This window comes from Cebus imitator, unplaced genomic scaffold (assembly GCF_001604975.1).
Source record: "Cebus imitator isolate Cc_AM_T3 unplaced genomic scaffold, Cebus_imitator-1.0 Scaffold203, whole genome shotgun sequence".
In the NCBI taxonomy this organism is placed as follows: Eukaryota; Metazoa; Chordata; class Mammalia; order Primates; family Cebidae; genus Cebus; species Cebus imitator.
In genome coordinates this window covers 413,013-428,843 of record NW_016107518.1, presented here as the reverse complement: position 1 = coordinate 428,843, position 15,831 = coordinate 413,013, and the positions used below count along the sequence as shown (strand labels likewise).

General features: G+C 47.4%; 1 protein-coding gene across 4 annotated transcripts in view; it reads left to right on the top strand.

The window, feature by feature from the left end:
* ARID3B (AT-rich interaction domain 3B) overlaps nucleotides 1-15,831 on the top strand; it is a 66,686-nt gene that overhangs the window by 43,482 nt on the left and 7,373 nt on the right. For all 4 annotated transcript variants that reach the window (XM_017547994.2, XM_017547993.2, XM_017547991.2 and 1 more), the window contains exon 5: nucleotides 15,330-15,513. In XM_017547994.2, the coding sequence (XP_017403483.1) occupies nucleotides 15,330-15,513 (184 nt within the window). The remainder of the gene's footprint in view (nucleotides 1-15,329; nucleotides 15,514-15,831) is intronic.

The window sequence follows — 15,831 nt, the reverse complement described above, 5'->3', positions numbered from 1 at the left end:
GTTAGTCTGGGCAACATAGTAAGACCCTGTCTCTAAAAAAAAAAAAAAAAAAGTTGTTTTTAATCAGCTGGGTATGGTGGCATGCGCCTGTAGTCTCAGCTGCTTTGGAGGCTGAGGTAGGAGGATCACTTGAGCTTGGAAGATCAAAGTGGCAGTGATGTGCCACCACAATCCAGCCTCAGCAACAGAGTGAGAACCTGTTTCAAAAAGAAAGAGAGAGAGAGAAAGAGAAAGAAAGAAAATAGCCTGAGTTTGAAAGGCCTGGAGACACCCAACTGGGCTATGAGCGGGGCCTGCAGCTTTGACACAGCAGGCTCCGCCCGCAGAGGAAGCAGACGGCTCTGAAGGCGGCAGCACACAGCAGGCCGCCCCGAATGACCACAGCTGCAGGTGATAAAACGGCTGTCCAGTGGGAGACAGGGACAGGCCGAAACTGCTGCTTTGTGCTGTGTCTCTCGCTTGTTAACGTGTTTGGGTGAATTGACTGCAACAGATGGGCTTTTCAGCCCTCAGCACCTTGATTTCTAGACGAGACTGGGGTGACTTGCACCCTGGCGACCCGCTCCCTGAGCAGCAGAGCAATCTGCCCATAAAGGAGCCTGAGAAGAGTGGAGTGGGAGGAGGCAGCGCCCTGGGGAGGTGGAAAGAGCTCTGGACTGACAGTGCAAAGCCAGGGCTAACATTCTTCATTCTCCTGATCTTGAGCACATCCTCCCCACTCTGGCAGCCAGTTTCCTTATCGATAGAATGAGAGGGTTCAATTAGACTCATCTTGGAAGTTTCTTTTTTTTTTTTTTCTCTTACCTGAAAATTGTGTTCTAGGAAGTTTCTATTGTCTGTATTGTGTGTCCATGATTGTGTCTATTGAGCCATCCTTGAACAAAAACAACAGAAGAAAAGCCCCTTTAGCAGTTTTCTGTCAGAGTAATTGTGTGAAACTGACACCAAGAATCTCCAAGACCAAATGCTTCTCTCCTGTCCTTGCTGTGTAATGTATTTCCTCTTTTGCTGACTGAAGCCAAATTCCATTAAGCAAGTTGCCCTTGATTGCTGCCGCCTCCCGCCCACCCCCCGCCGGAATATTTCTCTAGAAAAGATTGGTTAGGTTTTAAAATTTGGATGCCCTTTTTGGCTCACCTTTTGCCGTGTGCAAAAAATATACACGTTTCAGCCGGACGCAGTGGCTCATGCCTGTAATCCCAGCTACTCGGGAGGCTGAGGCAGGAGAATCGTTTGAATCTGGGAGGCAGAGGTTGCAGTGAGCTGAGATCGCACCACAGCCTGGGCAACAAAGTGAGACTGTCGGAAAAAAAAACAATACACACATTTCTTTGGCAAAAAAAAAAGCCAAATAGTTCTAAATAAAATTGGCTAATTTAACTCCCTGTGGGTGGTTTCTGAAATACCATTCCCTCATAGATTTTCCATTTAGTCTTTCAGTGCCTAAGGAGAGGGACTAATTTCTAAGTCTAATAAGCAAAGGCTATATTGTAAACAATTTCATTTTTCCTTCATCAGTGAGGAAGAAAAGCTTGTTTTCTTGTTCCCTAGGATGTGAAACAGAAGTGTGGTCTCATCAAAGAGTCAGGATGATGATGATGGTGATGATAGTGATGGTGATGGCAATTTTACTGTTATTTGTATTCTTACTATGCCACGCACATTACAGAACCCTTTCAACCCATTATCTGTTCTGCTGCTCCCCTCAGCTCCAGCGCTGTGGGGTAGAGAGAGCAAAGGTTATCACCTGTAACCCTGAAGAAGCAGCCCCCACGTTCAGTGACTCACCTAAGGCCACAGAGCAGACTTAGCATGCAGTCTCCTAACTACCAGGCCTGTGTGCTTTGCTCCTCCTGCCTTATCTTTGAGAAACTTGTTTTTAGCACCAGCAACCCCATCACTCCTCTTTGGGGCAACAGGAAGCCTTGTGTCTCCTGCAGCATTCACCACCCCACAGCGAGCGCTGGCCTGCCTCCACAGGGCACCGTCCTGTAGCACTTCTGAGAATCTAAATGATGAACACAGGGTAGAACCTGACGGGCAATTTGGGCCTTCATCTCAGGGTCAGGCCTGTTTCTGAGAGAAACAGGGAAGGGTAGCTGTGACAACTCGGTGGCACAGAGGCTGCCATCTGTCAAGGCAGGATGGGGTAAGGGGTGGGGGACACAGGAGGCACCCAGAATGCCCACAAACAAGGCTCTCTTTTCCTGCCCCCAGCCCCATCTGGGCACACCAGGCTAAGGAACTACTTGGTCACATGGAAGACAAGTTTTGTCAAGACCTCACTTGTAGAGCTGCCCTCCCGCCCCCATCAGTTCTGTTCAGGGCTGCAAACTGACCTTGGTTTTCCCAAATGGATTGTTGGACCTGTTTTTGATGTGTATATACAAAGAATTTACTGTGGGAAAAGGGCTTGGTCTGCTTCAAAGTGCAGTTTGAGTGTTTTTCCTTCTGTTGTGTGCTTATCTATCCATCTCAGGCAAGGAAATGTTCATGACATATATTGCTTTGCCTTTTGGTGGAGGCAATTTCTTGTATATTCTTTGTATCTTGCCGTAAATGGTCTGTGCCCTAGACACTCTTCCTGGTAGATGAAAATATGTTGTCTTTTTCAGATGAAATAGGCTTTGGGGCTTCATTTTCTAACTTTATCCCCAAATGAAAGTCTAAAATGCAAAACTTTAAGTGTCTGGATCAGCCCTTTGTCCGAGGCCAGATCTTTTTCTCTCTCTAGGTCACACAGCTGTTGTTAAAAAAATATATACTGAGGCCGGGCGCGGTGGCTCAAGCCTGTAATCCCAGCACTTTGGGAGGCCGAGGCGGGTGGATCACGAGGTCAAGAGATCGAGACCATCCTGGTCAACATGGTGAAACCCCGTCTCTACTAAAAATACAAAAAATTAGCTGGGCATGGTGGTGCGTGCCTGTAATCCCAGCTACTCAGGAGGCTGAGGCAGGAGAATTGCTTGAACCCAGGAGGCGGAGGTTGCGGTGAGCCGAGATCGCGCCATTGCACTCCAGCCTGGGTAACATGAGTGAAACTCCGTCTCAAAAAAAAAAAAAAAAAAAAAAAAAAAAATATATATATATATATATATATATATATATATATATATATATATATATACTGTTTTGGCTGGGTGCAGTGACTCATGCCTGTAATTCCAGCACTTTGGGAGGCCAAGGCAGGCGGATTGCCTGAACTCAGGAGTTCGAGATCAGCCTGGCTAACATGGTGAAACCCCATCTCCACTAAAAATTAGCTGGGCATGGTGACAGGTACCTGTAGTCCCAGCTACCTGGGAGGCTGAGGCAGGAGAATCACTTGAAACTGGGAGACAGAGGTTGCAGTGAGCCGAGATTGCACCACTGCATACCAGCCTGGGCAACAGAGGGAGACCCGTCTCAAAAAACAAAGCTGTTTTTTTCCCCATTTTAAATAGTCATTATAATACTCTATAAATGCCCAGTTATCCACGATCATAGGAAGGGAGTCTGGTTTTTGAAAGTCACAATTAATTTGAATAGCCTGCTTTTGTCATTAAATTCACCCCCTTCGCCTTCAAGATCTTTAATTGGTATTTGTAACACATGGGAAAATTGAGTTATTTGATAGTTTTGTGCCTTCTGTCCCAAAGTGAGCCAGTATTCAGTAAATCATGTAAGAGTTGCTTTAGGGAAAGGTTGCAGTGAGTGTTCAGCCTACACCATGGGGAAGTTCTGCTGGGTTTTGAGGGCCTATTGGTACAGACAGCACTGGAAGCTCAGACAGCCATGCCCTGCTCAGGCCAGAAGACCCATGAGGTGTGCTCCAGCCCAGCCAGCCTTCCACTCTTCTCCTGGAGATGCCAGCCAGTTCTGCCCAGCGGCAGGCAAAGCAGGGAAGACCCCGCAGTCCACCTCCTTCTGATTCATTGATCAGTTTCTCTGAATGCAGTTGTCATAGCTGTAATCCTTTTTTTTTTTTTTTTTAAGACAGAATATTGCTCTGTTGCCCAGGCTGGAGTGTAGTGGCACGATCTTGGCTCACTGCAACCTCTGCCTCCTGGGTTTCAAGTGATCCTTCTGCCTCAGCCTCCCCAGTAGCTGGGATTATAGGCATGTGCCACCACACCCAGCTAATTTTGTATTTTTAGTAGAGACGGGATTTCTCCATGTTGGTCAGGCTGGTCTTGAACTCCTGACCTCAGGTGATCCACCTGCCTTGGCCTCCCAAAGTGCTGAGATTACAGGCATGAGCCACCATGCCTGACCTTTTTTTCTTTTTTGAGATGGAATCTCACTCTGCCCAGGTTGGAGTATAGGGGCACAATCTTGGCTCACGGCAACCTCCACCTCCCAGGTTCAAGCAATTCCCCTGCCTCAGCTTCCCAAGTAGCTGGGATTACAGGCACCTGCCACCAGACCTGGCTAATTTTTGTATTTTCAGTAGAAACGGGATTTCACCATGTTGGCCAGGCTGGTCTCCAACTCCTGACCTCAGGTGATCCTCCCGCCTCAGCCTCCCAGACTGCTGGGATTACAGGCATGAGCCACTGCGCCCAGCTGCCATAATCTTATTATTAGGTATAGCAGAATACAATATTACATTTACTGTTGAACTTCACCTAAGGAGATTAGTCCAAGCTGGAGTATTAAAAAATATAATGAGTTTAAAATTAGCCTCCAAGGTTGTAGAACAACCAGCTCTCTCATGCATTGCAGCTGGGAGTATTAGGGGATACAGCTACTTCGGAGGTCTGTTTGGCAGTATTCACTAAAGCTAAACGTATCTGGACCTTGTTAGCCAGCAGTTCCACTCCTGGGTATATTCCCAACAGAAATAAGTGCTTGTGTTCACTGAAAGATATAGGCAAGCATATTCATAGCAGCTCCATTCATTATAGCCAAAAATGGAAAGAATTCCAATGTCCATCAGTAGTAGAATGGATAAATAAATGTAGCATAGTCACATACTAGAATACTACACAGCAGTAGAAAGCTATGAACTATCTGGATGCAGTGGGTCACGCCTTTAATCCCAGCATTTTGGGAGGGTGAGGTGGGTGGATCGCTTGAGCTCAGAAGTTCAAGAGCAGCCTGGGCAACATGGTGAAACCCCATCTCTACTAAAAAAAAACTGAGAAACTTAGCCTGATGTGGCGGCACCTGCCTGTAGTCCCAGCTACTCGGGAGGCTGAGGTGAGAGGATTGCTTGAGCCTGGGAGGCTGCAGTGAGGCAAGATCATGCCAGTGCACTCCAGCCTGGGCGACAGAGTAAGACTCCATGTCAGAAAAAGAAAAGCAAGGGCTGGGCGCAGTGGCTCACACCTGTAATCCAAGCACTTTGGAGGCCAAGGCAGGCGGATCACCTGAGGCTGGGAGTTCAAGACCAGCCTGACCAACATGGTGAAACCCCATCTTTAAAAAAAAAAATAAAGGAAGTTACGAACTACTGCTATACACAGCTGGGATGACTCTCAGACCTAATATTGAGCAAAAGAAGCCAGACAGAGAATATGTACTATATGATTCTATTTATATAAGTTCAAAACACTATATGTCAGAATAACATTTTATCTCTAGAGTGGGTAGGGTGGAGGGATGGATATTGATTGGAAGGAGGCATGAAGGAGTTATCTAGGGGTGCTGGAAGTGTTTTGTATTTTGGCCAGGCGGGGCGGCTCACGCCTGTAATCCCAGCACTTTGGGAGGCCGAGGCGAGTGGATCACCTGAGGTGAGGAGTTCAAGACCAGTCTGGCCAACATGGTGAACCCTGTCTCCACTAAAAATGCAAAAGTTAGCCAGGCATGGTGGCATGCGCTTGTAATCCCAGCTACTTGGGAGGCTGAGGCAGGAGAAGCACTTGAACCCGGGAGGTGGAGGTGGTGGTGAGCTGAGATCGCGCCACTGCACTCCAGCCTGGGCAACAGAGCGAGGCTCTATCTCAAAAAAAAAAAAAAAGTTTTGTATTTTGATCTGAGGGATAGTTACAGAGGTGTATGTGGAAGTACAAATCTAGCGAGCTATATAGTTAAGGTTAATGCACCATACTGTATATAAGTTAGACCCAGTCCGTGGGCAGTTGGAGGTGGAAGGCTTAACGATCCCTGGCAATGCATAATAGCATATTGGCACATCCGTGCCTCTGCCCTGTCTTGTGGAACAGTCCAACTACAAACTGCACGGCAGAGTGCCAGACACTGCTGCCTACTTTCCCACCAGGAGATCTTGTCTTTTTTAGATTACAACTTTTGTTGGAGGTTCAGGGAGTACATGGGCAGGTTTGTTACATGGTTGTATTGCATGGCACTGAGGTGTGGGGTATGATTGATCTCGTCTCCCAGATAGTGTGCACAGTACCCATTGATCTCGTCTCCCAGGTAGTATGCGTAGTACCCAATCGGTAGTTTTTCAGCCCTTGTTCCCTCCAGTTGTCGCCAGTATCTGTTGTGATAGTTCTATATGAACAGGTCATGGGGGTAGATCAGTCATTTCTTTGCTGGTTTCTGGAGAGCAAGCCTAGAGCGGGGCAAGAATGAAGATGCAGAGGAATGATCAGGAAGCCTGGCTGCCCGTGCACATTCCCTGCTTAACACAAGCCTGAACTCCTCTAGGCTCACTGCTCAGCGCTCTGGACAGTCAGGGTATGGAAATGATTAATGATCTTTTTCAAAGCCAGGAAAAAGCAGTGAGGGTCCCTAGCAGGGCCATACCCTGGGTCCTGGGCCCTCACCCCTGCCCAGTGGGCAGGAAGGCAGCCATGTGAGTGTGTCTAGGGTCCCTGCCCCTGTTTGCTTCTGGACTTCCCTGGAACCCACCCACTCTCTGCAGTGGGGAGGAAGTGGCTTTCCCTCCAACACTCTTACCATCTCTCATCTTTGTCTCCAGAGCCAGAAGAGGCCATCTCTTCTTCTGCCCCCACCCCTTCCCCCAGTTACATCTTGGTTGTCTGAGTGGCAGGAAGAAAAACAAAGTACCAGGGAGTAGCTTTTGTTTGGCCACATCTGCACTGGAAGCTCCTGATCACAGCTGTGGCCTGCTAGTGCCAGCGCCCAGCGGCATTCCCAACAATGAGGGTTAAAACCCCAGGACTCCCGCCAGCTTCACTGGGTCCGTGGCCCTCATAAAAGCCATTTAAATCCATCCCTCGGGCTGCAGGCTCCCTGGCTGAAATCTGATAAGGGGCCTCTTTGTTGCAACTGTCAGTCTCTTTTATTGAGGAGGGAACTAGAGACCAGTGGCACTTCTTGGGGTGCAGATAAGGCTCTGGATTCCTGTCAGAGAGAGCATGATTAATTACCCTCAATCCCAGCTCCTGCTTTGATAGCAGTGACTGACAGTCCACAGGCTTCCCCATCAGGTGCTCACCCCCTTCTGGGAGGCGTGATGGCGGTGGAGATTTGGTCTCCTGTAGGGCCAGCACCAGTGACCCACAAAGAACTCTCTTCAGTGGGTGTTTGCCTCCTTCCTGGTGCTCTGCGGGTTGCTTTTGCATTTGTTGTGGACAGAGGCCTGTCTCTTTTAGGTGAAGAGCTTCTTTAGAGGAAGATAGAAAACAGCGCAGAGAGCAGGCCAGAGATCCCTTGCTCCTTCCCACAAAGGCTGAGAAAGGAGCTATTGCTTGTAGACATGAACGTCACAAATCTGGTCTGAAGCCAGGGGCCCTCACAGAGAAGAGCTCAAACGATCTGTATCAAGTCCACTTGACAACATTGTTCTGTAATTGAGGCAAGTTCCTAAAACCAAGTCATTCTTCCTTTGGTAATAATTACAACTACCAATTTTTATTTGTTTATCTGTTTATATATTGCTGTTTTGAAGGTACATCAGCGGACTTTTTTTTTTTTTTTTTTTTTTTTTTATTTTTTTTTTTTTTTTTTTTTTTTTTTTTTTTTTTTTTTTTTGAGACGGAGTCTTGCTCTGTCACCAAGCTGGAGTGCAATGGCACGATCTTGGCTCACTGCAACCTCCGAATCCCTGGTTCAAGCAATTCTCCTGCCCCAGCCTCCCGAGTAGCTGGGATTAAAGGCATGCACCACCATGACCAGCTGTTTTTTTTTTTTTGTATTTTTAGTAGAGATGGGGTTTCACCTTATTGGCCAGGATGGTCTCGATCTCCTGACCTTGTGATCTGCTCTCCTTGGCCCCCTAAAATGCTGGGATTACAGGTGTGAGCCACAGCACCTGGCCCAGAATTTTTGTTTTAATTTTTCTTCATAGGCTTTAGAACTGAAAATGCATCTAATCTAAATTCCTCACTTCACATTTGGGGAAACGGAGGCCTGAGTCTGTTGATCGCCTGTTGGTTCTTGTTCAGGCAGGTAAACTTAGCTTAAAGACCTTCTTCGTAGTAGAATCTACTTTGGACAAGAGAAATGGCTACCAGGTCCATTAAGCACAAAGCAAACTGCTGAGACAGACCAACCTGCCGTATCTGCCTCTCTGTTGTTAGAAGAATCAAAGCCATGACAGGCTTTTGTGTCTGGATTATCTGAAGGGAGAAAGCCCCACCGTCATCTAGAGAGAGTCCTCAGCATGGCCTCTGCTCTGTTTCTTACGGCACCAAGGGGTCAGCCTGCACTGGGAACTACTTTAATAGAGGGCCATCCACAGGGAAAAAGTGCCCAATCTTATCAGCCTGATCTCCAGAACCAGGGTGCCTGATCAGGGCATGGGGGCTCACGTGAGGAGAGTCCACTCTGGAGTGAAGAAAACAGCAGCTTCCCAAGTATGCCCTGGGTGGGGGCGGGCCACACAGCAGGGCGCAGGGCCACCACCGTGGTTTCCAGGGCACCTCTCACCTGCGGTTTCTCCGTAGTGTGATGACAGTTCCCAGAAGAGTGCATTTTTCCCTCTGGGAAGAGGTCACTTACTGGTGAGGTTACAGCCTTGACGTGGAACACCGTGTGACCCTTCCTTTTCTCCTCAGGTTCTGTATCTACCATTGCTCCCCTTGCCCCAAGCAGTTCTCATGCTAATACAGTCACGTATGTGACTAGAAAGAGGCTAATTTTTAATGAAATTTCTACATCTGTAACAATGTTGTCTTTAAAGATGCCATCTCAAATAGCCAGGCAGTTAATCCAATGACTACTCAAAATGAATTTGTAACTCCTCTCTGGGGACTGCTTTCAGAGGCAGTTTGAACCACACAAGGAAATCTCAGCCAGGGGCAGTGCCTCACGCCTGTCATTCCAACACTTTGGGAGGCTGAAGTAGGAGGATTGCTTGAATCTAGGAGTTCAAGACCAGCCTGGGCAACATAGTGAGACCACATCTCTACAAAAAATAAAAATATGCCTGAAATCCCAGCACTTTGGGAGGCCGAAGCAGGCAGATCACGAGGTCAGGAGTTGGAGACCAGCCTTTCTAACATGTCTACATCTCTACCAAAACAAAAAACAAAAAATTAGCCGGATGTGGTGGCCACTGCCTGTAGTCCCAGGTACTCGGGAGGCCAAGACCAGAGACTCACTTGAACTCAGGAGGTGGAGGTTGCATTGAGCCGAGATCACGCCACTGCACTCCAGCCTGGGGAAAAGAGCAAGACTCAGTCTCAAAAAATAAAAACAAATAAAAAACAAAATAAGATAAATTAGCTGGGATGGGCTAGGTGGTGAGCACCTGTAGTCCTAGCTACTTGGGAGGCTGAGGTGGGAGGATCACCTGAGGCCGGGATTTTGAGGCTACACTGAACTATGATCACACCATTGCACTCAAGCCTGGGCAACAGAGTGAGACTCTCTCTCTCTTGATAAAGAAAGAAAAAATCTGTCACGTTTTATACTCACACCTAATCTTTGATTAAGAACCGTATAAACAGCCCAGTCTTTGTCCTACTCACCTGGCATGCCTTCAAATGAATGACCATTTCTAAAAGTAAAATGCATTCTCCAATGGCGAAGATTTGCCAACATTAAAGAGATTCGAAAGAAAGCAGTGCAAACTCTGAAAGCTGTTTGCAGATGGAGTTTCAAAGCCATGTGGTATCCAGCTGTCCAAGGTGACCTGTAGGACGACACTTCCTCAGCCGGGCAAGCCTTGCTGTGCTGGTGCAGCACTCGCCACCTCTGTCCTATGCATGTCACACACCTGGCCACTGCCTGCTCTTTGACACTTGTTTTCCCCTTTGGCCTCAACAGTGAGGGTCACAGCAGGCACATCACAGGCAGGTAGGAATTGTGTTTAAGATTCCCAGTTGAGACCAGGCATGGTGGCTCACACCTGTAATCCCATCACTTTGGGAGGCTGAGGCAGGTGAATTACCTGACGTCAGGAGTTTGAGACCAGCCTGGGCAATATGGAGAAACCCTGTTTTTACTAGAAATACCAAAATTAGCCAGGTGTGTTGGCACGTGCCTGTAGTCCCAGCTACTCGGGAGGCTGAGGCAGGAGAATTGCTTCCACATGGGAGGTGGAGGTTGCCGTGAGCTGAGATCGTGCCACTGCACTCCAGCCTGGGCAACAGAGCAAGACTTCCTCTCAAAAAAATTAAAATAAAATAAAGATTGCCAGTTGAGAGCTGGGTGCAGTGACTGGAGTTTGTGATTCCAGCTACTCAGGAGGCTGTGGTGGGAGGACTCCTTGAGACCAGAAGTTTGAGACTTGCCTGGGTAACATAGTGAGACCCCTGTCTCTACAAAAAACTTAAAAAATTAGCCATGCATGGCGGTGTGCCCCTGTAGTGCCAGTTTCTCAGGAGGTTGAGGTGGGAGGATCACTTGAGCCTGGGAGTTCAAGGCTACAGTGAGTTATGATTGCACCACTGCACTGCAGGCTAGATGACACAGTGAGACCCTGTCTCTAAAAAGAAAATGTAGAAAAAGAAAGATTCTCAGTTGAATTACCATGGAGTTGGTTGCTTCAACTCTCAGAAACATTTCTGGGTAGGTTATTAAATGCTATAAGGCATGGTAGGCATGGTAAAGGAAAGACAACCCTTACCTTCATAGAGCTGACAGTTCTCCTGGGATACTGGATGAACAGATGTGAGGCAATTAGAGAATGGCGATTTGCTAAGCTTGTAGGGTACAATCGAAATTCTGAGGAAAGAAATCCACCTGAACTGGGGTAGTTAGAACATGCTTCCTGGAAGGACACTGGGGGATTTGAGTGGAGGCAGAAAAGAGCATGGTTTGGGGGTGATGAGGAGAAGGCCCAGCGAGTTGGAGTGCAAGTGAGTCACTGGGATGTGCCAGGAATGCTTCATATGTGATCTTTTAAGGGAGGGTTGAGGAACTTAGGTTATGCAATTGGACATGTGAGATGGGCTAGGTAAGCAATAAGGGTTTTTGTAGATTTTTAAACAAGGAAGTGGGTAATATGGTAAAAGTAGTATTTTAATTAAGATTGGCTGCAGTGTGCAAGTTGAATGTATGGATAAGAGGCTACTGCAGGCATCTAATTGTGGGCCAGAGAGGGCCTGAACCAGGATGGTGACTGCAGGCCAAAAAAGGAAGATGCCTTTGAGAAGTACTTCAAAGGACGAATCATGAAGCCCTCTAACACCCTGAAGGTGCGTGATAGGGAGAGGAGAGGAGCACGTGCTGACGACGACGTTCCTGCCTCACCTCCAAGGGTGGTAGTGTTGCTGGGGAAAATGAGGTGTGGGGAAAGGGAGCTAGTGCAGGGGAGTGAAGATGAGCCCAGCACAAACATTCTGACCTGGAAGTAAACGGACCATGTGTGTGAAGACGCTCTAGCAGCTTCTGGAAATGTGAGCTTAGGAGGCCTATGTGAGGGGACCTTGGAGTGGTCCTCTCAGACACTCCTGGTAATGCCTTGGAAGGTGTGGACCCAAGGCCATGGCTGTGTTTGGGCAGACAGGCCTCCAAAAGGAGGCCGATGTTAGTCCTGTCCTGCTGGGCACCCACATGAGGCTTTAAAATGTCTTTCTGGTAGGAGGAAGGTTTACTGTCCAGAACAGCACTGGGAGAAGTCAGCCAGCACATGAGCTGTGTCTTAGAAGTATGTCAGTAATCTTCTGTTTTTTACCTATGAATTTTTGGATCTAATTCCATGACCCCTGTGTCCTTGACCCTCCAAGGACAGCAGGTCGAGACAAAAGTCTTCAAGATCACGAACTCCCTCCCCACACTTAGGAAAGAGGCCTAGGCCAGGTGCTGTGGCTCACACTGTAATTTTCATGCTCTGAGAGGCTGAGGCAGGAGGATTGCTTGAGCTTAGGAGCTTGAGACCAGCCTGGGCAACATAGAAAGACCCTGTGTCTACAGAAAATGTTTTAAAATTCCATGAGTGTGGTGGTGTGCACCTGTTTTCCCAGCTACTCAGGAGGCTGAGTGGGAGGATGGCTTGAGCCTGGGAGGTTAACACTGCAATAAGCCGTGATTGTACCACTGCACTCCAGTCTAGGCAACAGCGTGAGACCCTATCTTTNTTTAGTAGAGACGGGGTTTCACGATTTTGACCAGGATGGTCTCGATCTCTTGACCTCGTGATCCACCCACCTCGGCCTCCCAAAGTGCTGGGATTACAGGCATGAGCCACCGCGCCCGGCCCCAAGATCAGTTTTAAAGAAAAATTCTAAGTAACACAATACACCGCAAATAGCACTTAAATTGGCATTTTAAGACCATAATAAATTACAAATTATACATTAATAATTTAATAAATTTTTTCCAAATGAAAAGCTATTCATAGGCTAACCTCAAGTTTTAGTATACTTCTATAATAAAAAATAGCAATATACACATGGCATGATATGCAAATACCATTATATTGTCCAGTCTTTTTATACCTGCAATCTGTTGCTTTAGGAGGCAAAATATAAGGAAAAAGCAGTTCTGTAAGTTTCCTTAAATAGTGTAATTCATCTCTTCGACTTCTCAAAGCCACATGAAGCTCTGGACCATATTCTTCTAAAGCAGCTTGTTGTAAAAACTCTGTATTTTTTACTATAAATAGAGATTAAAGATAAATATTGAAACAAGTTAAGTGACATTAAATACTTTTGGTCATTTCCACTAACAAATAGAAGAGCATGGGCTGGACACCTTGGCTCACGCCTGTAATCCCACCACTTTGGGAGGCCAAGGTAGGCAAATCACTTGAGGCCAAGAGTTCGAGACCAGTCTGGCCAACATGGCAAAATCCCATCTCTACAAAAAATACAAAAATTAGCCAGGTGTGGGGGCACATGATTGTAGTCTCAGCTACTCAGGAGGCTGAGGCAGAAGATTTGCTTGAACCTGGGAGGCAGAGGTTGCAGTGAATGGATTTTTTTTTTTTTTAAAGCATGTAACTGAGTCATTCCTTTCCTAGCCTCTTTTCAACGTGCATTCTTTTGAGAAGGCTGCTTACTTTGAAATAAATTGATAAATGGACCTTTTGTAAACAGGAATTTAAACTCATATCTCTACAAGTTATAAAATAATACCAAATGATTAAGTGGAAAAAATTGGAGAAAACAACTTTTACAACTTCTAGCACACATAAGGCTTTTGTTATCAAATGCTGTATCTTCTTTATCCTCTCCAAAAGCAAAACCTATCCTACACAAAATTATTACTTTTTGAGACAAGGTCTCGCTCCATCACCCAGGCTGGAGTGCTGTGGTGCAATCTCAGCTCACTGCAGCCTCCACCTCCTTGGCTCAAGTGATCCTCCCACCTGAACCTTCAGAGTAGGTGGGCCCAGCTAATTTTTGTATTTTTTTGTAGAGATGGGGTTTTGTTATGTTGCCCGGCTGGTCTCAAACTTCTGAACTGAAGCAATCTGTTCATCTTAGCCTCTCAAAGTGCCGGGACTATAGGCCTCAAAATTCTTTTTTTTTTTTTTTTTTTTTTTGAGATGGAGTCTTGCTCTGTCACCCAGGCTGAAGTGCAGTGGCATGATCTCGGCTCATTGCAACCTCCACCCAATTCTCCTGCCTCAGCCTCCCAAGTAGCTGGGATTTGAGGCACATGCCACCACACATGGCTAATTTTTTATAGTTTTAGTAGAGATGGAGTTTCACTTTGTTAGCCAGGATGGTCCCGATCTTCTGACCTCGTGATCCTGCCTTGGCCTCCCAAAGTGCTGGGATTACAGGTGTCAGCCACTGTGCCCAGCCCAAGACCTTATCTTTAAAAAAGAAAAAAAAGAAGAGGAGGAGGCCTGGTCTTGCCATAGCAGTACCACGTATCCATGCTCATAGTGCTTCCTTTTCATCCTCTGGCTTGAACCATCCTGTAAAAGAGTTGGTGAGGCTGCCATTCAGAGTGGAGAAGACTGCTGTGCCTTTAGGGAAAGAAGGCAGATGGAGCAGAAACAAACAGCTCTTCTCTGCTCAAGCTGGCCTAAGTTCCACCAGGCAGCTCCGTGAGACCTCAGCGAGACAGGGGCAGTGGGAGGGGGCAAGACAGGAGCAGCAGCCTGTGTACAGTAAAAGGAGTTTGCCATCAAAAGGCAACAAGTCTTATACCCTGCCCCGGACGGTGACCCTTCCCTGTGGAATTCTCCCCTCTGACCTCCAGATCATTAATCCTGAGGCTGCCAAATGACAGTCATCCATCACGCCTCCTGACGAGCATCCCAGCCGGCTGTGAAAGGACTGGCCCCGCCCTCGCCACATCCCCTGGTGCTCATTAGTAGCCCTTCCTGCTCGGTGCCAGGTTTCCTAATCAAGTCCCTGGCTCCTCTCACTTCCCCTCGGGGGCCATTGGGCGGAAGCTGCTCTGACCCTCCCCCTTTCAGAGGCCAGAGAGTGGGTAGAGTGATTGGTGTGGGGAGAGAATTGTTGAGTGGCTTTCATTCCCATGGAGACCTGTGTGTCCAGCAGCTCCTTTGACATGGCGGGGCACATGAGAAAGGCACTGTTTCTCCATCGAGCAGGAGAGGAAAAAGCAGGCATGTACAAATGAGCACACTCTTACAAGCAGCACTGAGAGCTGCCAGGCGGGGTACTAAGCAGGGCCCCCCTTCTAGGAAGTCAGAGAAAGGCTTCCCAGGGGACATTGCCACTGAATGGAGTCTGAAAGCTGTAGAGATGAGTCGCCAGATCACAAGGAAGAGTCTGGAATTGTACTGCTAGCAAAACAAAAACAAAAACCACACACACAAACTAAAAAACAAGTGCCTTTGAAATCATCTAGTCTGGCCCTCCTATTTAGAGATGGCACAACAGAACCAGAGAGGCTGCTTTTTCAAAGGCCACACAGCCTGTTCACTGGACCTGTCCTCACTGCTAGTCCGAGGGTTCAGGCTTACGGAGCTTGAGTTAAATTACACTTCTAGACGGATTCATGAGCATTGTTTCCAGCTCAACTGAAGGTGGGCATACATGGAATCTTTTTTTCTCAGTCTGATGATAATCCAGCTGTCTCTTTCTCTTGTTGGACAACCACAGGGACCCCCATCAACCGAATCCCCATCATGGCCAAGCAGATCCTGGACCTGTACATGCTGTATAAGCTGGTGACCGAGAAGGGGGGCCTGGTGGAGATCATCAACAAGAAGATCTGGAGGGAGATCACCAAAGGCCTGAACCTGCCCACATCCATCACCAGCGCCGCCTTCACCCTCAGGACCCAGTGAGTGGCCGGGCCTGGGGGAAGGAAGCTGAGGCTGGAGAAAGAGGATGTTGTAACCTAGAGGAGAGGAAGGAAGGAAATTCCTTTATATAGTTAGCAAGGATTCCCAAAACAGTGGGGAGCTTTCTGAGATGAATCTTTCACTAAACCAAGTAGAGATGAGAACTGCCATTTACCAAGCGTCTACTCGCAATCAACCCTGTAAAGTAAGTATGCCCCCTTTTTCCACATTACAGAAATGAAGTCTCCAGGGTTAAATAATTTGGCCAAGGCCATGCCAGCCAGTAAGTGGTAGAGCTGAGATTTGGACCGGGGCTT